The sequence below is a fragment of the Leguminivora glycinivorella genome, chromosome 12 (assembly GCF_023078275.1).
Source record: "Leguminivora glycinivorella isolate SPB_JAAS2020 chromosome 12, LegGlyc_1.1, whole genome shotgun sequence".
Classification (NCBI taxonomy): domain Eukaryota; kingdom Metazoa; phylum Arthropoda; class Insecta; order Lepidoptera; family Tortricidae; genus Leguminivora; species Leguminivora glycinivorella.
Window position 1 is genome coordinate 19452186 of NC_062982.1, and position 22814 is coordinate 19474999.

Here is a 22814-nt window from a genome sequence, read left to right on the forward strand (position 1 = left end):
GATATCTTAATCACTATAAATGAGGCTTCCAAACAGCTTTAAACGAAGAGTAAATAAATCGCATTAAAGCTGAGTGTTGCTGCAGTTAATTTCTGTCGCTGTTAATTTGCTGCTAATTTAGACTTACCGCCGCTCCGTGGTTTGTTCGAGCTTGTGAAAATCAACTTGAGCTATGAGAAAATTGCAAGTTTAAATTGCACTGTTTTGAAATGTATACTAGTTAGCTTGTAGATTTTGTAAGGACTGTTTAAAAATAAGGCTTTACCAATGGGGAGAACTATTGGAAGCAAATAAACACAGATAAGTACGTAGATGCACATGTATGACATGGGTGCCCTCTATTTCGCCTATCATTAATTCGCATAATTGGAATTCGCATAACAGATTTGGCATAACATAATTGTTCATAACATTGAATAAGCATAATATTAAAAATGCATAATTCTTATTTCGCATAACAATGAATCTGCATAATTGAAATTTGCATACTATTATTTCGTATAACTTTAATTATCCTAAAATGAATTGCCATACTTACTAACTGTATGGAGCAAGCGATTGGATCAATCAGGGGCTGATTTTCCAATTTCGAGCGCTCGATTTTGAGTCTTTAATTTTATACTGTCTCACTTATTAAGCATGAAAAAAATAGGGGTAATTAAGGTACAGCGGGGCAACCTCGAGTAGGGGGCAAATGTAACTGGTCAATTTCTTCCATGTTTTATAATGTTTGCATTATTAAAAAAAAACTGTTTATTTTTAAGAAACATACATGCATTTATGAACTTAACTGCTAATCTTAAATTAAAAAGATTATTTGAGTTAAGGAGTCTTTATTTTATTTATACATTACTTATTAAGTTTTTTCGTTTTTCATAAGTGTTTTTCAGAAAATAAAGTGTCTACCAGTTATGTAATAGGCGTGTTCAGTGGATACATGTAATAATGGAATAATGGAAATAGTGTAATAATGGAAAAAATGGATTAGTTACAATTGCTTTTTAGTCTATATTCTTACTAAAGAAATTGAAAATGGATAGTATTTAAATAATATTATTACATCGTTCAGATTTTCGCAGACCGCACGTGCCAATACTGATACCCGAGCAAGCGGAAGATTCCAATATTGAACCGCGAGCGTAACGAGTGGTTCAAAAAGTGGAATCTTGAGCGTTGCGAGGGTGTCAAGGCACATTAACCTTCGTACGGCACGTTAAACATTGCCACCGAGTTTGAAACACAAAATTTTTCACCACCCCAACACGAACAAAATACTGGCTGTAAAACATCAAACTAAATCAAATCCATCGATTTCATCAATATTTATGATTCAAAATCATCATTTATAGGTAAAATTCTATCAGCTAGCTTAAGACATCAAGTTAAAATTTGTATGAAATTACTTTTCACTCTTGTGGATAAAATGCAATTTTGCTATCGGTTTTCGAACAGAAAAGTAAGCCGTTACCCGTTAGTGTGATGAAAATATAATTTTCTTGTATGCCATTTAAACATTCTACGAAACAAAGTTATGCTTATTATACTTATACCAATTCATCGTTATAACAATTTACATTATGCGCATTAGCATTATACGAAATCTGTTATGCGAAATAATGATATGCGTATTAAACGTTATGCGTAATAAACGGTATACCAATTCATATTAGGAGTATTCAGTTATGCGAATTAATATAGACCCGTATGACATGTATGTTGTTAATCCTCTGAATTGTTTTGTTAGGTAAATAACAAAAAAAAAAGACAAGAGCTTGACAAATTTATTTAATGGTGTCTTAAAGACACACAAGTGATATAAACAAGCAATATGATGTTGTTATAAATAGTCAGTAATGTAACTCAAAGATGCGGTGTACGTTCCACTGTGATGACAGATCACAAAAAATATATTCTACAGAATATGCACATAAAAAACCGAGCGCATGCAAAAGGTATAACTTAGATAACAAAATTTATAATAATGTGTGTAGTAACAGGCCATCAGAAGGGCAGACTACGGATCAAGCCAATCGAATAAACTTTTGACTCAAATGAACTGAAAAGTCTGTGACTAATCAGTCAGAAAAGGACATTCAGCATCCAAAGATCTTTTAAATTCAGTGAAGCGTTAATTTCGTGGAACAAGATTCACCCCTTATCACCAACTTTTACTTTCAGACTTAAAACATTCAGCCTTTTATAATCCTTATATTTTAATAGAAACCAAAGATAATCTTTGAAGATAACACTCCTCTTAAAATGAATATGAAGAACTTGACTTTGTAACTTTACTATCAGCTCCATAAATTTTCTAATAAAATCAAAGATGGCTTCCAATTTGTTAAGATAAATCTAGAATTGGAAGTTTGAGTTGAATATACGGTGCATTGCAGCCTGGCCAAGGCAACAATCGCTATCGTTTCGACAACGAAACGCTTCGTGTCTTTATCAGTTTTATCACACTTGTATATTAGCGCAACAGTGACAGTTACGTTTCGATCGCTGCGGAGCGTAAGCGATTCTGATCTTTTCTGGGCATCCTGCAGGGCGATTATGCTTGCAATTTTATCAATTATCGACATGGATAAAGCATCCGTCACGTTCTGGCAAGTATGTCAGTGGGAGAGTAACAGGTGTCTTAAGACCGATTTGCATGCGAACTCGCATGCGATTTAAGGTACATTACGGGCTGTTGAGGTTACATACAATTGCACAGCCATCTGATACCGCAATGTAATAAAACTCGTATGCGAGTTATCGAACCGTCTAAATGAGCGCTGATCCACGTTGATAAGTGATAAAATTGGGAGCATGATAGGCCGGCTGCAGGGCTAAGATGGACGGCTCTCTATCATTTGTCACCATGTCTGTCACGTCCTAACAAGTTAGTAGGAACGTAAGCGCGAAAGTGATGCATGATATGACAATTGACAAAAACACGACCATGATACGGCCACTGCAGAACAATGAAAGTTAATTAAACCTGGCAACATAAAATTGAAGCTGCTGTAGGTAATTTATGCATATTTGCGCACACAAATTTAACCGTATATTGTGCACTGTGCACGACACATATTGAACCAACTTTAGCAATTAAAACTTAAATCGCTTTAACGCAACATTAATTTAACATACTTTAGTATTAAGACTTTAACCTTGATTTTAGCATTTAAAGAGTTGCACAAGAATTTTTAAATGGCAGTAATACGTAATACGTTATTTAACGTTTTTCCTATCCCTGTTTTGGCAGCAGTACAAGAGGTTAAGTACGTTATTGGATTTTCTTTCTGCTCAAAGATTTAGACTGCTGTGTATAGTAAAATAGTCTTATTTTTCATCAGTAATCGCTGGCCCGATATATTGTTAAATCAATCAATCAACTGGCTGGAAAACATTTTTTCTAGAAAATAATGCTACCACTCCTATCGGATCATTGCCGTCTTCGAAGTTCTGCAAATAGCAATGGTTCATCTGGTTGGCTGCGGTACCCTAACGGTGGCCTATTTTACCTACTGCCTAACCTGTGGTCCGCAGACATGAGTGTTTTATCTCCGACAATAGGTACTATTAAAATGCTAGAAATGTCTCTCACCTTGGCACTGTGAGTATTTGTATCACAGCTAACAGCAGGAACAGTAGGGCAGCGCAAGCCACGTTAAATTTGAACTGTTCGTCCGGTTGGTTCCGGTACTGCCGCTCCTGGCTGCCGCGTGTGAACCATAATGTGACCCGGTTCATGTCTTCTGATGTGTTGCTATAATGGAAAAATATTGTCATTAACTGATGGTATTATTACTCCAAATTACTCAAAAGAATCAGGCATCATACTGACCTGCAATCGCAACACGTTGTCCTTTGGGGCAACAAATTATGTTCAATCATGGCAAGGCTCTGAAAGAAAAGAAAACAATTAAATATACTCAACTCAATTTCAAAAATTTAATATTCTATTTGAAGTGTCTTGATATACTTACAGATATCCCAATGTTCTTAGCAAGAGTAGAATCGGTGATGTTGGCAAAGGTTTGTCGGCGCCCCAGCATTCGACGTACTTCGTCATTTTACTAGAAGGTCTAGATCTACTAGGAACACCAGGAATAGCTGGAAATAAACATGTAAACCAATATTAGTGAATGCACTAGAAAGTTTACAAATAAGAAAACGGGTAAGACATATAAAGAGAGTGATATTTAAAACAGTAATGCATTGACACAGTCATATCAAACGATTGGTCGTCACTGAACACCAACCTTGAAAAGGAAAAGACGCATCGTGCTTTTAAATCCAAATGAAAAAGGAATGGATAAATTCGGTCTAACCTATAAATGGTAATCTGAATATTAATAATGATAAAGAGAATTGAGTAAAAACAACAGATACAAATCAAGGGATGGAAGTGTCCCAAGACTAACATTGAGATGATGATTCCGTCGATATAGTTGTTGAAGTACTTAACATTCTAGAGAATACACATGGCGGTAGAGAGTCCAATTCAATATCGAAAGTCAGTTCTAATCCAGTGGTATTCTCTAAAGAAAAATAAAACAAAGTTACAATACATGCCAACTGTAGATTATTCATTATCAGATATATTACTACAGCTATGATTATTTTTGCTCACCATGACTCTAATGTTTACAAATCTATGGTTTTAAGGTTTATACTTTTTAAAATTATTTCCTGAAATCGCTCTATTTTGAACTAAATCACCATCTACACCATTTAACCTTATCCTGTTATTAATAATTTCGAAATAAACTAAAAATAAAATTATTTTTTTCTTTACCTGTTCCCATAATAGGACTGATTGCTCCAATGATAGACCCGCTCCGACTTTTAGGCTTAGTGCTGGCTGGTACTACTCCATTCCCTAAACCTTCTCCTGGACTCGTGGCTTGGTTTTCGAAAGCTACTGTTTTGGGTTCCACTTTCACTGATGCTCGTCTACTGAGATCTGTAATTTCAAAAGCAAAGATATTTAGTAAAAATATACCAAGTACATTGCACAGCTTGCACAGCTGCAAAAGTGCATGGCAAATTAATCAATGAATCCATAATTTTTCCATGCTATTGATGTAGGTAACTATTTAAATATGTAATTTGTCAGATATTGACATCCAAATCAAGAAATCAACTGATGTTTTCATTTGTACATATCTTGGTCGGTTAAAAGTCGTTAATTAATCGCCTTTAAAAGCTCTTCATTTTGATAACCCACTCGATAGGTTTGCAAAAAATTGTTTTCTAAAGTTTGCGCATTATGACGTAATACGTCCGCCATATTGAATTTTAAGTGACGTCACATATCCTATGTTCATTGGGGTGACGTAAGGATTCCAATGATACATCATTCATTTAAATCGGTTAAGGCATTCAGAAGTTATGGTGGAACAAATAAACTCACATACATACATACTTACAAACATGAACAATGAAAACAATACACTCTTTTTTTGGGGCAGTCGTGTAATAAAAAAATTGACAATATTCTAGCTACTAACAAAGTTGTGAGTTAAAAGAGTATGAATATCATTGACATATTAGAGATAATATTACCGCTAGGTACACCCACAGTCGTCCTCATGGTCTACGTCCTAAGCACTTTAGAAACAACATCTTCAAAACTATTTGTTGATGGCACAGGAGTGATATTGTCAAGTGGCTAGGCTGGTAAGATATTATTGTACTTTTTGCGGTCCACTGTGCCTGAATATAATAATGATATCTTACCTCCCGGTACTCCTACAGTAGTCCTCATAGACTCTGTCCTGAGAACTTTAGGGGCGACATCTTCAAAACTATTCGTCGACGGTACAGGACTGATGTTGTCACGCGGTTTCGTCGGTGAAATATCGTTGTAGATAGATGATACTATGCTAGCCTTTCGGTCAACTGTGCATACTGATAGACGACCATTTTCGGATATGCCAGATGGTTTCTGAAATAAAAATTGAAGGTATTTTAGAAGAGGTATTTATTTTAGAACTGTTATGTTATTTACTCCACAAATTTTGATTTTTAGCTTGGTCCAGGGCTTTCCACTCTTGATGACCAATGAAAAGCAACACGCTTGAAACAAACTGCATAATTGAATTGTTGTAGACTAAAGCCCACCGAACGTTGCCGCTTTTAAAATAAAGACTACTTCACGGGCGCTGTTGAACGCGATACGATGCGACGGAATGCCTTTGTTCCACGACAAACAGGCGAAAAATGTTTTGCCATACGTGTCATAATATTAACTGTATAAAAGTGATCGATCAATACAAATTTAATCAAAAATATTTTTAGGGATTTTTTTTTATTTGTGTAAAGAGAGTTCGGGGATTTAGGCGATATGATACATAAAACTAACTGTTTTATTTGGAGTTAAAATATATTTTTTAATAATCTTTGCTAGTCAGAACACAATACCGAATATGCTCTTAAACGGATCCCCACGATTTTTATTACTTACACATTATTATAATATAATACCTATATGTATAATTATAAGCCCTCACATCTGTGCATACTCTAAATAGTTTAATTAATATCCTAGAAAACATGCGCTGCTTGATTTTCATCATTATTTTCAATAAATCTAACGTAACATATATGTATTAACCGCTATCTAAATTAATTGAACAACATCGGAAAACTGTAACACATTATCAGCAATTCAATTAACAAAATGTCGCCAGCAGCGATCTCAGCGCTCGCAATAACACGAATAATAATCGCTCACAATAATAAGATTAAAAAGCTTTCCAGTGATTCTGTTATTTTATATTAACAGTATAGATATAGATAAACATTACAATAATACTCTTGCATTTATATGCAGCTAAGCACCGGTGTACTATAAGTTTTCCAGAAATTCGGTAAGAGCGAAATGTCATTTGATATTAGCCAGTCGATTTTCGGTGAAGGAACACCTTATCGAAACGGGACTAATCCCAATATGGAATATTAGTGTGCTTCTCTGGGTTAGAAGGTCAGATGACGGTCGCTTTCGTACAACTAGTGTCTAGTCTGAGATTAGTCGGCAATGCGGACCCAAGCTCTCATGACATGACCCTCATGAGTAAGTTACCTAGTATCAAAATTTAGTTATGCACGTAAAACTACTTACATAGGTTATGACTGTAATAAATCAAATTATTTTATCAAAATTATCAAATATTTTTTGATTTGTTTTTTTTTTTAATTAGTAGGACTACTATATTAAATAAATTATAAACTGAAATAGGTACCATACACTAAAGAAAAAGCGATCAAGCCCACTAGTGGCGAAGCCGGGAATCGAACCCGGGTCTCCAGCTATCGCGGCTGACGTGCTAAACCGTTACACCACCTCGACCGCCGAGGTACCCGTCGAAATTTCTCAAGTGTATGTTATCTCTGAAGGCTAGCCATCAGTGGGCTTGATCGCTTTTTGTATCTATTTCAGTTTATTACTTACATATAATATCTATTTAATCATATCCTAGCAAATCAGTGTAAACTAAACACATGTAACGATAGTGAACCTATCTAAATTCTCCGATCAAAATCACGAGCCAAACGGACTACTTCCAAATTAGAGATGGGCCGAATACGGACTTTGCCGAATACGAATATTCAGCCGAACATTTGGTTCAGCTGTTACCGAACCGATCATTCGGCCGAATATTCGGTTCGGCTATATTTTAAATCCTGGTTTAGAGTTAAAAACTTTTCAATGATTGGTAAGTAATGGGTACTAAGGCATGTTCCTATAATTTATTGCATAAGAAAAATTTGGTCTTTGTATCTTAAGTTACTTTATTTTACTTTTTTTCATAATTAATTAATTATTGTAGATACTTATATTATTTTGACGCATTTTTAACTCCCTTTGGTGGTGGCGGTCCCTTAGAATCCTAAAATAGGATGTCATTATCCGCTGAATTACGAAACAACTTACGCTATTTATTTACTTTGTTTATTCGGTAAATATTCGGCAATATAACCGAACTATTCGACCGAACACGAACATTGAAAAACTTGCTGAATATGCCGAATACTGAATATTTACTCTATTTCAAACTCTAATAAACCCTTCCAAACTAGACACAATTAAGAGGAACCACTATCAAGGCTTTGATCTCGAATTAGGACCGGCTTGTCTCAAGCAATTCTGGGACGATAAGTTGATCATCCAGTCAAAGACATATGTAACTCCGTATAGACAGCTACAGTCTAAGAAATAAAGTACACATAATAAAGAAAAACCGGTCAAGTGCGAGTTGGACTCGCCCACCGAGGGTTCCGTACAAACTTTCAAACTCCCCAGTTAAAATAATCTCATGTTTTCACATAACTCTAACGACTTGACTAGAAGACAAAAGTATAGGTACTAATGAGCATTATTGTGTATAGCGCCATCTCTCGGTGAATTCGCTAACTAATTTGCGCGACCATAGTATGTTGGTTTTTCAGGGATTATTCTTTATAATGTTAACCGATTTAAACAATTTTTACTTTATTGGAAAGAAGATGATTTACGTAACATCTCGTATTAATTTGAAGTACTATATACATCCGCAAAGGTGGGTAAATTAAAAGTAAAAATGTGAAAAGTTTATTGTGAATTAAAAAAAAAGTTTTCAAGATACAAACACGATTATATTTTTCCTGTAATATTTAGCATAAAACCAATGTTTCCTAAAATTTTCATAATTTTTCGTTGGTAAACTTCGGAGATAAGGGGGGGGGGAACGGTATTTTTTTTTACATTTTCCTTCAAAATTCTTTTTTTTTCCACAACAAAAAAATTATAAAAAATAGTTTATTTACGTTCAATTTAAGCTCTTTCTAACGATACCCCACTTGACCTAGTAACTTGAAATTTACAGTTTGCCCCCCTTTCATTTTGGCCATTTTCTACAATTAAAATTAATAAATTTAAAAAAATTATACCTTCTATTTGTAGAGGTTCACAATGTTCATAACTATTCCAAATTTCAAGTTGATAGCATTAGTAGTTCTCGAGATATTTAGGAATGTGACAGACGGACAGACAGACGGACAGAGTCGCACCATAAGGGTTCCTGTTGTACCTTTTTGGTACGGAACCCTAAAAAACGTACCTCAGGACAGGATATAGGAAAAGGTACGGAGGCCTAGATGGTGTTACACCTTTGGGGGACGCTCGGCTAGATGGCGCTAATATTAATATGTATTTGACATTTTAACACATATCAAGCTAAGAATATGGGCCAAATTGACAAAACTGAGGTTCAAAAGTTTTAAGTCTGTGTCGAGAGATGGCAGTTTATGCACTGTGATTACACATTTTACTCTGACAGTAACTCTCTATAATACTTGATCCTCTTTGATCCAGTCAACCTAGCCGAATAACAATCGTTGACGCTATAGACGCCGGTCGAAACGCAGTCTGGTTCTGTCGCACCAATAGAAGAGCGATAAAGATAGCTACGATAACGATGTTATAGTAAGCCTTTGTAAATTTGGTGACGTACCCTAGATAAGTTGATCATCCTGATACGGTGCCGTGTAAAATAAGGTTTATTGGGGCTTAGGGTTTATACTGCTGAAGAGTTTCACCGAATGACTTAGATTAGTCAAACTATGTACATACATACATACAATCACGCCTGTATACCATAAAGGGGTAGGCAGAGCACATGAACTACTCAAGTTTCAGTGCCGATTTCGGGATTCGAGCCCGCGGCTTTGCAGGCAGGGTAACTACCGACTGAGCCAGACCGGTCGTCAAAGAAAAAAAGATTCAAATCGTTGACGTTTTGAAGCAAAACATACGTGTGTCTAATTCACATATTTACATGGTGAAAGCCCGAAGCTCAGAAAACAATCCAATATTCATCTCATCAATACGACGTACAAAGTAACCACTTTACGTCCACCTACTCCAATATCCCGCGGTCGATCTCCATCTAAATCGAGCGACCGAACACTCAATACCTAGCTAACCTCACAATCCCATATGCTTCGTTAGCTTATCGTATCTCTCTTTCCCTATCGCTCTTCTTTAGTGGCGCGACAGACCAAGACTGCGTTTCGATCGCGATATAGCGTCAACTATTGCCACTTCGGCTAGGGCAAGTGGACAGGTAAACATATTCGGAGGACAATAGTGTCGGAAATTGGCAATATTCGTGACCACTGGCGGTCCTCTGGCTTCTAGTGAAATGAGGACCATTTTAAAAGAATTTTTTCCCTCACTAGCTTGGAAACACGTGTTTTAGCCTTTAATACCAGCGGGTAAAAACGCATTTTATTCACTAGTGGGTAAAGTAATTTGACCTTGAATAAAGTCAAATTAAATTCTTTAAAATTGATAAAAGTGGAACTACTGGAAGCAGTGATAAACGCATTTTTTGCGTTGTAGTTTCCTCGCTATAGTAAGGGGAAAATAAAATAACTATTCTGTTAAAAGTTTCCGGTGGAAAAGACATCATAATAATTATATATGTTAATGGTTCCTACTTAACATACATACATAAACGCCCTTATCCCCGACAGAGGTACGCAGGGCACATTAAACTGCTCAAGTCTCAGTGCCATTATTCTTAGCAGTTAAAGGGTTTAAAGATAAAGAAATCTTAATATTGCAGTGACATGTTGCTGGTCCAGAGCCTCAGTCGATTTCTACAACAATCACGATAGGAAAGGGGGGGGAGGGGTAAATTTCTAATAACCTATCGCCACACGAAACTAATTAAATATTAATTTATTATCAATATTGCAATATATACCTCTTATACCTGCGCGTATTTCATTAAGGTGTCCTTAATTAAATTTTACCTGATTAAGTGCAGTTTATAACTGTAGTACAATAAATATTACGTATTACGTTTTAATAAAGCTGCGAAACAGGCACCGTAGCCGAATGACAATTCTTCAAAATGTAGTCTGGCTCTGTCGCGCCAATACGCAAGAGCGATAGAGATAGATAGCTACGAAAGAGATATTATCGTGAGCGTTTTTGCATTCGGCTACGCACATAGGGCAGAATTGTAATAAAAGCTAACTCCATTATTAATTGGCGTAAACCATCTTCAATACTTGGTATTATTTCAAGGAGTTTACAAATACTGAAACATACAAGATTATCAAATAATCCATACTAATATTATAAATGGGAAAGTGTGTGTGTCTGTTTGTTTGTCCGGCTTCCACGGCAAAACGGAGCGACGAATAACCGTGATTTTTTAAGTGGAGATAGTTGAAGGGATGGAGAGTGACATAGGCTACTTTTTGTCTCTTTCTATCGCGAGCGAAGCCGCGGGCAAAAGCTAGTATTGTATATTTATCCATTAATGCAATTAATCCAATTGTAGACGTGTATTGTAATTCAAGGAAAAGTAATTTTATTATTTACACAAACTTTAACAATCGATTAAAAGAATAAAATAAATTACTAAAACTACTAAAATACAACCTAAATTAAACTAAATCTTAAAACTAGCAAAATGAAAAGATATAACTAAAATAAATAAAAACTATCTAAGGTCCCCCAAGTCCGTCCCCTGTGGAAGTGTGCCCATGAGGCTGGCTACATTCCCTCGCTGAATAGCAATGCCAATTCTTTGGCCAAGGAATTAGCCAGCCCTAGGGTCACCTGAGGTCTCCCGGAGTTTTTTTTTTAATACGCGGAAAAGGTTAAGGGCATCGCCGCTCCATGGCCCTAGGGTTTCCACCGCAAACGCCGCAAAGACGTGTATGATTACCGCGTTTATTCAATCTATTTATAAACTGAACGATGTCTCAAGCACGGAGGCAGCCACCGTAAATACAAATTACTTATACTCTGATGACACAGCGTTGCAGCAAAACAGTAGGTGATCCACATTTAAAATTATTGATGGTTAAACTTATTGACTGAAAATTTAAAATTTTGAAAAAACCCCCGACCACGACATAGTGGACCGATTTTCATGAAACATGGCTAAGAACACTCCCGACTAACTCAGCTTTCAGACAAAAAAAAAAAAAAAACTAAATAAAAATCGGTTCATCCGTTCGGGAACTACGATGCCACAGACAGACACACACACAGACAGACAAACAGACAGACAGACAGACAGACGGACACGTCAAACTTATAACACCCCTCCGTTTTTGCGTCGGGGGTTAAAAATGACGTAAGTCACTAAGGATGTCGCAAATCTGTCCGATCTCTGCTGATGACACAGCGTTGCAGCAAAACAGTAGGTGATCCATATTTAAAAGTATTGATGGTTAAACTTATAGACTGAAAAGAACAGGCTCAGAATAAACTTAAAAGTAGAATCTGTCTTGGGTAAGATTGACCTCACGTCCTATAGATACTCCAGCGCTCTGCCTTCTCAGGCATCAAACCTCAATCAGAGTCAGCGAAGCTTTCCACCAGTTTGCAGTCTTGGTGGCTCAGTTGTCGCTGAAGTATCGACCCAGAGACCGTGAGTTCAAGTCTCACACAAGGCAGACAGTCTCTGTTCATGTTTTTTTTATACCACGTCGGTGGCAAACAGGTATACGGCCCGCCTGGTGGAAAGCGGTCACCGTAACCTATGGACGCCTGTAACTCAAGGGGTATCACATGCGCGTTGCCGACCCATTAGAAACTTGTACACTCCTTTTTTGAAGAACCCCATACTGTACCTAGTTCATCGGGTATACATCGGCAGGGAGCTCATTTCACAGCCGGACCGTTAGTGGGGAAAATTCCTCTGAAACCGCACGGTGCGCGACCATTCATGTTGCAAGGTGTGTGGATGAGCGCCCTGTCGATGGCGAGCGGTGCGATGATGAAGTGTAGAGAAACTACTATTTTTTACTCTGAATTAAATTAAGTATCCACTGATATTGCGATGCAGCTGCGCACTTAAAGCAGGCAGGTGTGACGGAGCCTTAATACGGTTACGACGCCCGTCTTAGGCGCCGTACATAACGCCTCATTGCTTTCATCATTATCTACTTGATGGTACTGGCTTTATTTATTTATTTAAACTGTATTGCACAAATTAACAATACAAAGGACAAATGGCGGACTTAACGCCTTAAGGCATTCTCTACCAGTTAACCGGTTGGGCAAAACAGACTATAAAATCAGTATGAGATTAGACTGATTGCTTTACCATGCATAATACAAGATTTTTAATATAAAACCTATCGTGCGTGCGTGCTGAATAAATTCACTGCTACACTGGCTACCGTTTCGAGCAATTCCCGAAAAGTTTGTACATTTGGATCACGTCTCCGATTTTGATAAAAATTGGTAGGCTGATATAGTCCATGATGCTGAGCAAGATCCACTAGGTTTCCCAAAATGTCCTAGGTTGTTTGTATGAAACCTTCCTTTTTTGTTACCAGATTTCGGTAACAAAAAAGGAAAGTTTCATACAAACTTTTTATCAAAATCGGAGACGTGATCCAAATGTCAATGCATTTGATTCAGTCAATGCATTTGTGTTCTCTACGTGTATCTTTGTCAGTATGTCTGTCACTGCGAACATATTATGACATGGATAATAGAGGATAGGTAAGACATTAGACGTTCTTTTCTCTAGGCTGATTTCGTCGAACTGAGCGAGTCAAGGTCATGACGTAGTCCGTGGTAGTGCGTTGGCTTCGTATGCAGATGTTCTCAGGTTCGATCCTGACCGCGGTCTTTTTGTCTTTTTTTATATTTTAATTTTTGTGTATTTTAATTGTGTTTAGTTATTGTTTTATTTATACAAATTTAACTTAAGCCTTTTACATTGTTTGCCCCATAATCTTAGTCATGCGAATGAAATTGGGTGAATCAACTTTTCTTTGCCAGCAAAATTTCGCATACTTCGACTACATGTGGTCAGAAAATTTAATTGGAATTTAGTCTAATTAATATTTACTTATTATATTAAAGACAAATATACTAGCTACGCAATACAACATGTAATTATAGGATTTCCTATTTTATAACGTTGTTTCGAGCAGTGACCCAGTGGACAAGGCTGTCCCTCACTTTTGTATGAAAAAAGTGTCTCTTCCACTGGGTCACATATTGTTTTAATTAAAAATTAATCGTTTTTAAATTTTTCCCTAATTGGTATACGTGAAATAAGGATCTTTATTCACGATGGTAAGGTTAAAAATCACAAAAGTAGACCTAATAATAAGTAAGGGTAATTCTTGCAAAAAGCAAGAAAAAGTTGATTCACCCAATTTCGAAAAGTTGTAACAAAACAAAATATTTTTGGATTAAAAAAAATTTAATAATTCAGGAAAACATATCTGTAGCAAAAAATAAAAAAGCACTTATCAGGATTTTAACCCGGGACCTCTTGCTCCGTAGGCGGGGTCACTACCGAGAACGCTAAGAGATTGTCAAACCCATGTACCTGCGATTACTGCGCCACCTATCTTTTCTTTTGTATGTGCGCTTCTGACACTTAAAGCTTTCGCTCCTTACCTCTAATTTCCATAATGTCTAGATTTAATATTTGTCGAATTTTAAAGTTCGGATCTGGCCGCGGTTTACTTTTCGTAGGCGCCTTTGCTACAAATATGAGAAATGCCTCGAGGCTACGCTCGTAGCTTGCTCGTAGCACGTCTCTCTCTGGCAGCAAATGTTTTATGCATTGACGAGAGCGAGATGAACGAAAATGGTGAATGATAATCGTAAATGGAAAATTGTGTGTGTCTGTTTGTTTCTCCGTCTTTCACGGCAAAACGGAGCGAGGAATTGACGTGATTTTTTTAAGTGGAGATAGTTGAAGGGACGGAGAATGACACAAGATAGGCCACCCACTTCCCTAATGGGGGGTGGAAGTTGGATCATTCTGCAATTATCGAATTTAACGCGAGCAATAAAATAACTATAATGACATCGTTGAAATAGTAATGACTTCAAAATATACTCCAAATGTTTCTATGGTTTAGAGTTCAATCACACCTCGGACACTGGCGATTAAATATATGAAAGAGGCGCGTTCCTAGCACACAGTCTAAGCTCGTGTAGGTGAACGCGTACTATGCTTGTATGAGTGACATATGACAGGTCGACTGTTCGCGTTTTTGACAGACGGTAACTGTGAGGTAACCGAGAGGGGGTGGGCGGCACATTCAGCGGGGAGCAGGAGTGGCCATACTGTATAATAATACTCTTTATTATACTGTGGTTCAATGCTAATATTCTATTGTACGAATTTGTCCTTCGTAAAAAATAATTAATTTTCCCAACTGCTATCCCTATAGAATTAATTACTGCCCGTTTTTCACGTTTGTTTTTACCAGTACGGAAATTGCCTCTCAAATTACTCTTTTATTAAGCCTCATATACCCTCTGCATTATTACCAAGATTTTAAATAACGCACTGCGCTTATCTAAACAAAGGGGAGACCGGCGTAAATTGAAACAACATAATTATATCTTAAATTAACAATTGAAACAACATAATTATATCTTAAATTAATGTCGTGTCTAAATGTTATATTAAATTTCGTTGACAGATGTATTTCATATAGCAATGATATTTTACACAAAGCGATCGAATACGGCAGACATTGCCAGCTAGCCCTCTAAATGCGTCATTATCTCAAGACGATTATAAATACCTCAAAATGGACGTTCTTTCAGCTTAGATGTCCTATCCATGTTTATGTTCATTTGTCTCCCATTCTGTGTATAAGAGCCTGCCGTATCCAAACACTAAATACATTAATCTCCTTTTTGAAAGAGATGGTCTAATTCATTGGCGAGAAGCTCTTGAGAGCTTTATTGTTCATACGCATTTGGTTCTTTGGAACTTTAAAAAAATTCAGTTACTGGCAATCTATTTTACCAGCGCGCCTAAAAGGCCTACAAAAATTTGAGCTCGCTTTATCACGGGTTTTTGGAGACTAGCTTAGCTTTAACATGTTTTTTCTGCATACATGGAAACATTCTCATGGATTTTGCAGCTGTAGGAGCTTTATCAATTAGTTAATTAAAGTAGGTACCGACAATCTTTTCATCAGTATTTGGACGCTTTATGGCATAAACACAAGCATCTCTCAAACCCCAAATCTTTGAGCTCAAGCGAGCTAATATAACTCTGTCAAAGTTATAAAGTGTGCCTGTGTGGTGACGGGTTAAGAATTTCACGACCCCCTTTCTTCCCGTGGGTGTAGTAGAAGGCGACTATGGGATATGGGTTAAATTGTGGCGTAGGCGAGACGCTGGCAACCTGTCACTGCAATGTCACAGTTTCGTTTACTTTCAACCCCTTATTTGCCAAGAGTGGCACTGAAGCTTTAGTAGTTTCATGTGCTCTGCCTACCCCTTTATGGGATACAGGCGTGATTGTATGTATGTATGTATGTAGTAATAATACTTTGACAGCATCCGCCTTGACACCTTTAGGTGTCCTTAGTGTCAGGCACAACAGCTGCCGGCCTAGCCAAAATGATAATCGTTAACGCCGATGGACACGCAGTCTGGCTCTGTCGCGCCAATACGAAAGAGTGATAGATACAGCATTTGTGCATTTGGCTACGTACCCTTCAAAAGGTTACATCATAATCTTGAATTAAAAAACTGAGATTCCATTTTGAGTATTCTAAAATCTATGTGTATAAATCCAGAGACGGTAAAACATTAAGCCCTCCAGTAGAATACAATAGTAAGTACCTAAAACTCATTTAAGTTGTGAACAAATAAATCCATCTTCACAACACCCAAATTACCCAAGCAACAGAGTAGATGAACGAAATACCTCAAGCTCTACGAAATTTGATTAAAATGCACTGTTTTGTGGCTAAATAAATGATCTAGATTTGGGGTTTCTATTCTATGTCAGACTGTCTTTTGTTCATGTATTAAAGATAAATGAAGATACTTCACATACAAACAACGTGAAAGTTATTCATATATTTTCATCCTTATTCGGAGGACGTACGGTGAAAAAGTAAAAGAGATCGTTGATTTTGTTCAACGTTTTGGCTCAGTTCAGATTCAAACCTAGATGTCAATAGAAGTAACAGAATCACGAAATAAATAATAAATAAATAAATAAAATAAAATATCTTTATTTCAGACCAAAGTCTATACGAGTACATTGAGCAAAGACATTTTAAAAAAAACTTATTCTAATTAAATTAATTAATTAATAGTTAACATTTATGTACTGGAGAAAAAGCTGAGTGCCTTGGTAACAGCCACATACACACTCAGTTATATGTGTAGGTGGCCAAATATATAACGGGATAAATAAAACGGGATTGTGAAATCATAGTTGTCGTTGGCGTTAAGGCGTTAGGGATTACTAGCGTTTTTCACTTCAGATTAAATCCAATCAAATCTGGAATCTAGGGAAAACCAAGGTTCGTTGAAACACTTTCTAAACAATGGCTATTTAGCGGTATTTAAAACAGTTTTAACGCAAAGACGCATATGATAGACCAGAGGTTGCGAACGCAACGATGAGACACAGAAAACACATCGTTTATTCGTCATTTTAAACTACTCATCTCTATGCCAACTCACCTTAATCTCCCCAACTATAGGTACTTTATATAAACAGCTCTTAAGAGGATACGGTAGCGAAAATGCTAAAATGGAAAGGAGCCCCCCCTTTCAACTTGAGAATTTTAGTTAAATATACAAGTATTATTAACTAGATTAATCGAAAAAAAAAATTGCCCATTAAGAACTCAGTCAAAAGATATTCCAAAAAAATCTTTAAAATCGAGGTTCCGCTCTCGACTCTTTCCTCCTTCAAAACTTAATCAATCGGAACGAAATTTGAGAATCTGAATAACAATGAAATAATCTATGTCGGACCGTTTAGCGTTTTTGGTTAATTGTTACCAATCTTGAGTATCACACCTTTTCTTGCGCAACAATCAAAGGCAACAATGAAAAAGGCCGTTTTTGGAAATTTTTGATTGGCTCTAGAGTCTTTAAAAGGCAGAATATCAAAAAAATCAAAACGGTCCGACACAGATAAAAATAATATCAATCTGTGTTGCAAAATCATTGCTCTATCTTCAAAAACCAGGGAGGAAACAGTCGAGAGCGTTTGTATGGAAAATTGACCCCTACCGTATCGTCTTAAAAATGAAATTTTTATGCTGTCATATTTCTTGAAATACCTAACCAAAGTTTTTGAAACCGAATATTTTTGTAACAAACTTGATACAATGTTTGTAAACAACTTTAATCTTGTTGTTTTCTTTAGTATTGTTTCAAAGTAATCTTTTACCAAATCATAATGTAAACATTAGCCACGTGTATCGTATCATCATGAATTTATAATTTTCCTCATTCCTATTTTACTAATTTCTAAGACAAAACTCATTTGACCAGTTTTCAAAAAGTTGGTATAAAAATAAAGGAAAAAGTTGAATTTTTTTTTATTCCTATTTTGTTACTAAGATTTTTTTGATGAATTATGATTTTAGTACGTTTTATTTCGTCATTAAGGTTCTTTAGTATCTATATTTTCTTAATTATAACAATTATCCCGTATATATCTTACGAAAGTCGACTTATATTACTAAATGTTGGTAACAAAATAGGATCAATTAAAATTTTTGACGTGGCTATGTACAAACTTTTTGAGAACTGCTGATTTGTAGGTATCTGATTTCACTTTACTTTTATTATTTAATATAAAAATAAATTCGTAAACCTTAAACCCCCAGCTCAAGTTATACACAGTCAAGGTCTTCTTCTTTACATCCTGTTACCCTCTGCTGGGGTGTAGGGCTCGAATCATATTTCTCCATTTACTCCGGTCTTGGGCAGTTTGACACAGTCAAGGTACTTTTTCTTAATTGTAATAAGGAAAACTATAACATTAGCTGGACCTTATAGTCCGATAGCAGAAAAAACACCCCAAAACCTAATCTTTTCCATGGGAACATTGGGCACCCTTACATTTTATTTTGTTGTTATTTTTTGTTGTTATGGCGGCTATTAGTAACACTGGGTCACAGAATTAGGGACAACGTGCAGCAAATGTAGGTATGCCGAATATTTTCTTTCATCGTACTTTTCTATGTATGCAATCATAAATAGACAATTGAAAGATGTAGACTCAAAGTCAATTTTTTTCAAAATTACTTAGCAGTAAAGACGATCATATATAGAAAACTAGCTTTTACCCGCGGCTTCGACCGCGTAATAAAAGTATTCATTAAGATTTTCATTTGGATCCGTAGGGACCGTAGGTTTCTCTGTAGGTATATTTATCTGCGATTATTTCGATTGCACATAATACTTTTGCTTGCAATGATTGTAGAAATATTACACATCGACCACAGCGTAGGTAATTCTATATACGCTGGGGAAACCTTTATAAACATCCCACATAGCCCGTATTTCGACACTATGATCGGTGGGTAAAAAGTACTTTTTTCTATTATCCCTTACAATTTTTTACATTTTGCTTATACTTATCGCAAACGTAATCTTCAAGCAAGCAAACAACGATCGTCTTAGAGCACATTTATTGTAAGATACCGCCGACCGATTAGCCGTATCCCGCTAACGATACCCATATTATCCGTATCCGTATCCGTATCCGTATCGCTATCGCTATCGCTATCGCTATCCCTATCGCTATCCCTATCGCTATCCCTATCGCTTTCCTATCGCTATCCCTATCGCTATCCCTATCCCTATCCCTATCCCTTATCAAGATGTTTAATGATATAACACTTTAAGTTCTCGCGCTTTGTACACATACAGGTCGAACGCGATTAATTAACATTATTTTTACCTTTTTTCCCAACGTTTCGGCCAGGTTGCACTGGCTGTGGTCGCGGAAGACTGACGTCCCAGCAAAATGTCACCGGAGATGTAAACAACACAAAACTACCCGATATTAATTTATATAAATGTTCGGGGTAGACAAATAAATATAATCTACCCGCTTTTAGTTAATGTTTATTTCCAACCATGTTTATTTTAAAGGTAAAAATAATGTTAATTAATCGCGTTCGACCTGTATGTGACTTTAAATATATGTTTAATGATTTCTTATCAAGTGCTAAAATATAAAGTTTCATGGTTTTATCATTTAAAATTAAGAAATCCCATACAAACTTTCAACCTCTTTTTCAACCCCTTCATCCCTTTTTTTTCGAAATAAAAAGTAGCCTATGTTCTGTCTCAGGGTCTAAAGATTGTCTGTTCCAAATTTCATCAAAATCGGTTGCGTGGTTTAAGCGGGAAAGCGTAACAGACAGACAGACAGACAGACAGACAGAGTTACTTTCGCATTTATAATATTAAGTATAAAGTATGGATTACTGTCAAAGTCCTTAAAATTGCTTATCACTCAGAACCAGCTGCGAACAATGTCTGGGCTTGACGACTGTGTGGACTGGGCCCATTTTCAAAAGATATTAGCCTAATAATATTAGAATGTTGCCATGGTAACCCATATGATTTTCGACAGTTTTTGGGCTAATAATATTAGTCTAATATCCTTCGAGAAATGCGCCCCTGAATGGCTGCAATCTGGCACCCTAGCGACATCTACTGCAACTTGTTAAACGGCTACTGGAGTTCCAAGTTATATTGTAAATACTGCTTAAATAAAGTCTATGTATGACCAGCCGATGTATAGAACTAAAGTGAACTCAGAACCAGCTGCGAATAATGTCTGGGCTTGACGACTGTGTGGCCTGAATGGCTGCAATCTGGGAAAGGAAGCGGATTGTTCGGGCGGACGTAACTGCAAGGCAATTTCGCAGTACAAGGGGTGCTTTGACACGTTTAAGTGCATTAAGAATCTGTTCTATTGTGTAGGTAAATTGGATTATTGTATTGGATATTTACATACCTATGTAAAGTAAAGTAGATTTTTTAATGAGATGATATGTATACTGTACGAGTCATTTTGATCAAATTAGGCAAGTTCGTTAGTTCCGCTATGTTGGCTTTGAACTTAGTAACATAAATATTTATTAAATGTTGTATTTGTTTGATTTTGTATCTATTTTATTTTATATGTTTCGTGTCTCGTGTCTTGTTTTAAATATGCTATTTTCTTATTCTGTTTATTAATATGTGTGTTACCATAATTATAAGTGTTTTGGTTGTATTAAGTAAGCAATTGTAAGCATATTGTGAAATAAATGATATTGAAATTGAAATCGAAATTGAATCATTTTACCTACTTTGAAAATATAATCATTAATTAGGGCATTTCTCAGGAGGCGCGTTTTTACGTGTCCTGGGCAAAAAACGTCAGAACGGACTGGTCTAAAAATCTGAATTAATTCAGGCACAATCATTAGCCTCTGTTCTACTTGGTACACTATAAAATTATTTATATATTATCTGTATAATATAAGTAATAAAATATTAAACGCGAAAAATGACCTTCGGTGGGCGTGTCCCGCACCCAGAATTTGCAAAACAAAAAATCATAACTCAAGATGGAGTTGTTGATCGCAGTTGATATAGATATTCACGTATAAGGTGTTAGTTAAGCTATCATATTTTCTATATAAATATAATATGTTAGCTAAACTCATCGAGTAAAGACAAATTTACGATGTGTCCCGGGCTAGTGACTGATTTCGGTGTAATTTGTTAAACATGACAGTACTCTTACAAATTAATAGATCAGGGACGTAGTAGCACAAATATAGTTAGTTTTAGCTATGTTTTAACCATTCAGTGTAGAGGAGATGAAGTACCGTTTCATAAAGGGGACTTTTTGAAAGTTTCTCAGTCGTTCGCTGGGTTTGGTCCCATGTTTTTTAAGATTCGGTGGATAAATTTACTCCCACAGTTTAGGTCAATTTGTCGTTATGTAAGGTACTAATAAATCCTTGAAAGTATGTTATTACGTCATTATGACATCTCCTCTGTATCATGCATGCTATTGCAGTTATCTCCAAAAAAGCTATAAAATTTCATATCAGTGGAGTTGATTTCCGTGGTTTCGGTGGATTTTTTGACCACCGATATCAAAAAAAGTGACCACCGACTTCGATTGCCACGTTGTAAACTGATTAAATGTCCATTATTTTCTAATATTTCATACTTAAATAGTAGGATATACCTTGTAAAAACATAGAACTATGTTTCTAAGCAAATTAAGCCACTCTATGGGTACAAAATTCTCTACTGGATAATGACTAGCATATTACCATATTAAATTTAGTAAAATTGCGCGATTTACATGACCTGTCATCGAATTAAAATGAAACATATCAATAAATTTAATAATAAGTTACATATTAAGTTGAAATGTGGAATAATGTGTAAAAAATTGAATTCGGTGGCGCAAATTGATTACAGTGCCCATACATAATTTCGGTGATTTTAAAATGTCAGATTTCTTACAAACTATAAGGTTCTAATGGAGGCCTTCACCACCAATATTTTTTATATTTAGGCTAGATTTTAGTAAATTGACTGACATATCAATAAAGTAGTAAATAAAAATCAGCACCGAAATCAGGCACCGAACGTCATCCCTGAGAACCGCCCATTAGTACCCAATGTTTTTTCGGTAGTTAGTAACACCTAGCCGGGTCACAGAATTAGAGACAACGTGCAGTAAATGGACTCCAAATTAGTTTTTCTGCGAATATTAGGTACCATACGTAACAAAACGACCAACGCTTGTTCTGTAAGAGTTAATAAATATTTCAGCATTTCAAAATTGCTAAATTTTCAACATGGGATAAATCTTGAAAGTTGTATGGTAATTTACACATTTCATTTCATAAATTTTACAAGGTATTTATTGTAAAGCTTTCATGAAATTTCCATGAACTTCAATTTTTAAAGTTCCGTGTCTTAAAACGAAAAAAAAATGGAATCCTTACAGGATCATTTTATGCGTCTGTCTAACCGT

The 22814-nt window shown here is 36.0% G+C and overlaps 1 protein-coding gene across 1 annotated transcript in view; it reads right to left on the minus strand.

Annotated features, from left to right (window-relative positions):
- LOC125232035 (adenylate cyclase type 2) overlaps positions 1 to 22814 on the minus strand; it is a 348143-nt gene that overhangs the window by 9491 nt on the left and 315838 nt on the right. Inside the window, 6 exon segments of the mRNA XM_048137646.1 lie at positions 3593 to 3754; positions 3833 to 3891; positions 3975 to 4021; positions 4024 to 4101; positions 4787 to 4954; positions 5731 to 5938. Of these exon segments, the coding sequence (XP_047993603.1) occupies positions 3593 to 3754; positions 3833 to 3891; positions 3975 to 4021; positions 4024 to 4101; positions 4787 to 4954; positions 5731 to 5938 (722 nt within the window).